Source organism: Ailuropoda melanoleuca, chromosome 17, assembly GCF_002007445.2.
Source record: "Ailuropoda melanoleuca isolate Jingjing chromosome 17, ASM200744v2, whole genome shotgun sequence".
Classification (NCBI taxonomy): Eukaryota; Metazoa; Chordata; class Mammalia; order Carnivora; family Ursidae; genus Ailuropoda; species Ailuropoda melanoleuca.
Window position 1 is genome coordinate 2,136,015 of NC_048234.1, and position 6,029 is coordinate 2,142,043.

At 58.7% G+C, this 6,029-nt stretch overlaps 2 protein-coding genes across 2 annotated transcripts; one reads left to right on the top strand and one right to left on the bottom strand.

The window, feature by feature from the left end:
• The first annotated feature begins 600 nt into the window (after positions 1 to 600).
• On the top strand, positions 601 to 3,267 carry EIF5A (eukaryotic translation initiation factor 5A). Its single transcript, XM_034646960.1, has 5 exons — positions 601 to 790; positions 1,888 to 1,992; positions 2,175 to 2,306; positions 2,393 to 2,466; positions 2,623 to 3,267. The coding sequence occupies exons 1-4, from the start codon at positions 626 to 628 to the stop codon at positions 2,453 to 2,455; spliced, it is 465 nt and encodes a 154-aa protein (XP_034502851.1). The 5' UTR covers positions 601 to 625; the 3' UTR covers positions 2,456 to 2,466; positions 2,623 to 3,267.
• Positions 2,925 to 5,893, bottom strand: GPS2 (G protein pathway suppressor 2). Its single transcript, XM_034646961.1, has 10 exons — positions 5,731 to 5,893; positions 5,266 to 5,375; positions 5,077 to 5,189; positions 4,862 to 4,941; positions 4,688 to 4,770; positions 4,335 to 4,488; positions 4,162 to 4,251; positions 3,993 to 4,072; positions 3,810 to 3,905; positions 2,925 to 3,624 (listed from the first exon to the last, which is right to left on the bottom strand). Exons 1-10 carry the CDS (start codon positions 5,822 to 5,824, stop codon positions 3,541 to 3,543), a joined length of 984 nt encoding a protein of 327 aa, XP_034502852.1. The 5' UTR covers positions 5,825 to 5,893; the 3' UTR covers positions 2,925 to 3,540.
• Positions 5,894 to 6,029: the final 136 nt, after the last annotated feature.

Sequence of the window (6,029 nt, forward strand, 5' to 3'; positions counted from 1 at the left end):
CTTTCTCCCCCTCGGCTGTGTCTGCAAATGCATGTTGGAGAGGCGGGAATCCCCCAAAGAGGCCTTGTGGTTTCCTGTACCAATGAGTGGCTCGTGTGTGGATCGGGTGAGGGGTGTAACAGAGACGGGTGGGGCCCTGTCCTCCGGTCTCCACCCTCTCCCCCCCCCCCACGATAGCCCCGCCCTTTTGCTGGCTCATGGCTGCTCACCTAATTATAGCCCTGGTTATGTGTGGGGAAGAGGGGTGGTTGGTTTCAGTGGCAAGTAACACCTGAGTCTTTCCCTCCCGGGAATCAGGCCTTTGCCCATCTCCCAGATTGGACATCCTAACTGCCTGGAGCCTTCCTTTCCCAAACCACCCCTTTAGCTTTCATTTGGGCTAGGGGTCCAGCTTCTGTCCCCCACCACTCGGACATGCACCAGTTCTTAAGTATTTGTGGTCCCAGTCAGTATTTAATCTGGGCACGTTGACTCTCTTTTAGATGAGTGATGGAAGAAAAGCACTGGGGGGAAAATGAAGCCGTGTTTCCAGAGAGGAGTGCGGCAGATTGAGAGCTCTGCTGACCTCCATCCTGACTGACTCGGGTTCTCTTTTTGACTCTAGTTGGAATCGAAGCCTCTTAAAATGGCAGATGATTTGGACTTCGAGACAGGAGATGCAGGGGCCTCAGCCACCTTCCCAATGCAGTGCTCAGCATTACGTAAGAATGGCTTTGTGGTGCTCAAAGGCCGGCCATGTAAGATCGTGGAGATGTCTACCTCCAAGACTGGCAAGCATGGCCATGCCAAGGTTAGAACTTGACCTCTCCACATCTTGCCTTCCCCACACTTCCCACATCCGTGGGGCTCCCAGCAGCAAGCTTTTCTCAGTCCCAGCCCTCTCCGTTCCTTTAGTGCTGGCTTACTGTCCAGTTCCTTGCGTTCAGCCCTGGATACCTTTCACCTGCACCTTTCTGAGGCCTTCAGCTCTTCCTGGGTGACCCTTCCCTTTCCCTACGCTTGTGTAAAAGTCTCTTAATTTGTCTAGGTGCTCTCTTCAGCTCTTCCTTCCTTCCTCCTACTTCTTGTCTCTCTTCCCTTGAGTCTCCATTCCCGGGCTTTCTCCAGGTCTGATACTGAAGGCAGCCTTGCGTGGAGGGTGCCCGCATACCTGAGCCTCCGAGTCCCCTTGCTGCCCCACACTCATGCCAGCTTTCCCTTTGGATCTCTGATGCCGTGTCAGCTGAGTCTCCGCCTACCCCCTCCCTTTGAGTTCCCTGAGCCGCCCCCTAGCTTTCTAGGATCCTAACATTCTCGCTAGCACTTAGTTAAGATTTTTCTCATCTCCAGAACTTGACCTGGTCCATCCTTGTTGGATTTCTTAGGGTTTTGTTCTCTGGTTGGGTTTATCTTCTGTTGGCTTGGCATTCATCTAATGTCTAGATCCTTGTCTGTGTTCTTTCCTAGTTTGCTTGTTTCTTATTGCATAGTTGTCTTTGAAGTTATCATTCTCTCTACTCTCTCCCTTTCTCGTTTTCCCAAGTTCTGTGCCTTTTATGTTGATGTCCAGACACTCTTTCAAACACTTTACCTGGACTCCTCCCATTCTGCAGGCTCCTTGGTCAGTGTTCCCATAGCTCAGGGTAACTGGCTGTCCCAAGCCTGCCCTACGGTTTCCCTTCTCAGTCACCCCCAACCTCAGTGGGAGTCTCTCCGCCTCCAGTTCTTGCTAGACACTTTATTCAGTACTTTTTCCTTGAGTAGATTGGCTAAATTCCACCTCCTCTGATTTTTGCCCTAACAACCTACCTAGTCTGACTTCCCTTGCTTGTCAGGGGCACCACACACCTTTCTTTCTTCACCCTAGAGTTTGGTTGGGTTTCTCTTTCACGTGATGCATATATACAGGTCCACCTGGTTGGTATTGACATCTTTACTGGCAAGAAATATGAAGATATCTGCCCGTCAACTCATAATATGGATGTCCCCAACATCAAAAGGAATGACTTCCAGGTACGTGGGTGGGTTAGTGGTTTGTCTGGGGGGTTAACCAGAGGGGCTTGTGCTGGGAGAGAGAGGGAACGACAGGATGACGGGGAGTTTGCTGTTAGCAATTTGCCACTCCTTTGTCTTCAGACCCTTTATCCTCAACCTACTTGGGCCAACCTTCAGCTTCCTTCCCTCTCTGCCCCCAGCTGATCGGCATCCAGGATGGGTATCTATCACTGCTCCAGGACAGCGGGGAGGTGCGAGAGGACCTTCGTCTGCCTGAGGGAGACCTCGGCAAGGAGATCGAGCAGAAGTATGACTGTGGAGAAGAGATCCTGGTACGGTGCCCCCCCACCTTGTGCCCAGCTGCACTCTGTGCCTCTTCCTCTGAGCTCCCTTCTGACTCTCCCCTTTGCACCCCCAGATCACGGTGCTGTCTGCCATGACCGAGGAGGCAGCTGTTGCAATCAAGGCCATGGCAAAATAACTGGCTCCCAGGTGACTGTGCCACACCCCCGGCCCCCGTTCTGTTGTCTGCATCGAAAAGCTGCTCCAGGCCCTAATCTTCTGGGTGTCCCTCCAGGCCCCAGCATGGTCCTCACTCTCCTGGGGACAGTGTTCTCCTGTCTCACCTGCTCTCTCTCTCCTACCCAGGGTGGCGGTGGTGGCAGCAGTGATCCTCGAGCCTGCAGAGGCCCCCTCCCCCAGCCTGGCCCAGCTCTGGCCTGGCCCTTGGCTGGACAACTCTTCCTACACGATTTATTTGACGTTTTATTTTGGTTTCCCCACACCCCCTCTATCTGTCGGGGAGCCCCTGCCCTTCATCCTGCTCCCTTGGCCAGGACGAGTGCTCGTGGCCTCGGTGAAGCTGCCCGCCCCCTCTCCCCTCGCACTACGTCCCTGGGTGGGGACGGGGCGGGTGCTGCTTGCGGTTTAGTGGTTTGTTTTTTTTTTTGTTTTTTTTTTTTTTAATTCAATCTGGATTCAGAAAGCTGTGGATTCTGGCAAATGGTCCTTTTGCCCTCACCCCACTCATCCCTGCTCTGGTCCCTTGTTTTCCCATGGCCCTTGACCCCAAGCACCACCCCACAGACTGGGGACCAGCCCCCTCCCCTGCCTGTGTCTCTCCCCAAATGCCTTTAGCTGGGGAGGGAAGAGGAGGAGAGGGGAGGGGACCTGCCCCCTCCTCAGGCATCTGAGAGGGCCCTGCCCCCATGGGCTTCACCTTTTCCTGTGGGCTCTTTCCCCGACACATTTGTTTAAAATCAAACCTGAATAAAACTACAAGTTTACTATGAAGGCCCCAACTCAGTTGCTTCTTTGAATTAAATGGGTAAGACTAGAACGTAAAGTTAGAAACCACAGACACTGAACTCTGCCACTGAGTTCGTTACCCACCCGTTGTCCTCCTGGGAGCTGCCCGCCACCCCGTACCCTCCATACAGCCAGGGAGGGAGGCAACACAGACAGCAGCCAGGGGCGGTGGCGGGTGGCTTTTATTGGACTGGGACGCACCAGGGGCCCTCACCCGTGGCAGGGGCTGGGGGTGAGCTTGAAGATAAAACCTGACGATCACTTGTGGTAGAATCGTGGGTTCTGGCCGTGCTGGATGAAGGGGAGCCGAGGGCCAGGCTGGCTGGTAGCTGCAAAGCCCGACTGGTGGTGGTGGAAGGGGGGCTCTGTCGGTGTGCGGCCTCCCCCTCAATCCACGCTGACACTCCCAGCCGCTGCCACCCACCCCCAGAGAGCAGGAAAAGGAGGGGTGGGGGGCCGCCTCTCCTACCCAGTCCTGTTTTCCCTGGAAGCGCAGGGCTTTGGACGGGTGGGATTCCCATCCTTACCTTTCCTGCCGGCTGCATCTGCACAGGGAGCTGGGGAGAGGCAAGGAGTCCAGGGGCTGGATGCAGAGCTTGGGGATGCATGGGGCGCAGGGAAGACTGCGGAGAAGAGAGTCAGGACCTGAGGCAGCCCGGGGCGCCCCTTGGCATAGCGCTGCCCCTGACCTCCCGAGACTCCATACTCACGGAGTCCGAGAAACCGGTCTGCTGGTTGGCGTGTTCCATCTGCTTCTGTAAGGACAGGGCACCGCCAGGCTGGAGGAAGCCTAGGGAGGGAGGGGCGTGCGGCATGAGCAGAGCACGGGAAAGGGAGGCAGGGGGCACGCGGGGAGGCGGGCGCGCGGGGCGGCCTCACCTGTCTGGGCGGGCTGGAAGTGGCCGTGCACGGCGTAGGGCTGGGGCTGCGGCTGCGACAGGTACTGCACTGCCGGGAACGCCGAAGGCGCTGAGGAAGGCAGGGCCACAGGCGGTTGGGCCTCCTCCGGCTCTCGAAGGAAGCGCCCCCCCCCCCGCTCTCCCCCCACTCACCTCTGAGCTGCTGGCTGGGGCTATAGGCCGGCTGCGTGGGTCCGTAGTGGGGTGGGGGCTGGGCGGTCCCGTAGGCACCGCCAGGGCTGCCTTGGAATTGACCGTGCTCCGGGGTCCCCGCGAAAGCAGCCGCCGAGCCCACGTAGTGCCGCGTCTGCGGAGGGAGGAGGAGCGCTCACTGCTGCTGTAAACTCCAGAGCAAACCCCAAGCGCCTCGCGTAGGCCCCATTTTTGACCATACGGTAAAGCGTCACACGACGTCCGCGACACGAGCGCTCGTTTCACGAAGGCGCCTGGGTCTGCGGAAGTAGCCGGGAAAACCCGTGTATTCCGCACCCAGTCCTACTCCTTACTGTAAGCACTTGGGGTCCGAACATCTGTTTGGCCCTGTCGGCCGCCATGAGGGTGCCCGGGCGACTGTGTCCTCCAGGGCTCCCTAGACAGGGAGAGGGGCTTCGTGAGCCTGAAGCGGGGAGCTGCAACCCCCAGCAGGGCGAGTTCTGACCCGCGCGGTCCTCGCGTCTCACCCTGCATGCTGAGGAGGTGAGTGCCCGTATGCACCGTCAGGCTCTGCGGGTACGCGGCTGAGGTCAGAGTGGTCAGGTCGCTGTGGTGAAAGGCAGGCAGGTCAAAATCAAGGACAAGGACAAGTGCCCCCTCTTCTGCCATTAGACACCCATCTGGTGTTACCCTATCCCAGTTACATTCTGCCCCGATTCTATTTTTAGCTCTCCAATCCCACCTCTGCTCCTTTCGCCTCCGTTTCTCTTCCTCGTGTAAAACTTTCTTGAGCTGCAGGAAGAGCTGGTGCTTCTCTTCCTGCAGGGCCAATAGCTTCTCCTGCAGCTTCAGGATCTGCGAAGGGAGGGGAGAGGAGCTGAAGACAGGAGCCAACGGAGGAAAGAGCTGGGACAGATCAAGCGCCGCTTACTTGTTCCTTGGTCTCCTCTAGTGACATTCTCTCCTCCATCTCCTTTTTCTTCCTCCTTTCCTGCTCTTCCTTCATCTTCTGTTCCATCATCTTGTCCACCTCTTCTTCCTCTGGAGAAAGAGTCAGGCAGAATGGGAAGACCACGGGTGGTTAGAATACTAGAATGTTAGAGACTGAGGACCTGCAAAACCCGGTTATCACAATGCTCCCTCTGCCCCCTCGGTAATGGCTCTTTCTCTCCGGAGGGGACAGGGAGGGAGGCTGTCTTAGGTGCTCTCCAAGGTCCTTCCCGACCCAAGGGTTCTGGAGCTCAGACCCGGCCTCCAGCTCCCACCGCCGGCGGGGCCGTCCCGTCCCATCCCTCCTCCGCGCGGCCGTGGCGCGCTGCTCCGCCCGTGTTGGGGGCCGGCCCCGGCGGAGCGCTGCCGCCCTGGGCCGTGTGTCCTCCCGCTCGGGCCCGCTCACCCTGCCGCTTGCGCTCCCGCTCCATCATGATGTGCCGGTGCAACGCCCGGGCCATGGCGTTGGAAAGCTTGGGGCGCTCCAGGAGCGCGGGCATGGTGCTGCCGGGGGCGCTCGGGCCGTGGGCGCCCGGCTCTGTCACGGACTGCCAGACTTCGGACCGGGCCTACCGGGAGGCGGGCGCTCAGGGGGGTCGCGCCGGGCGGGCCGAGGCGGAAGCCTGCCCGCCGCCGCCGCCCGGGTCACGTGTCCGGCGCCCCCCACCCACCGCCCTCCCCCCGGCCGACCCCGGGTGCCCCGCG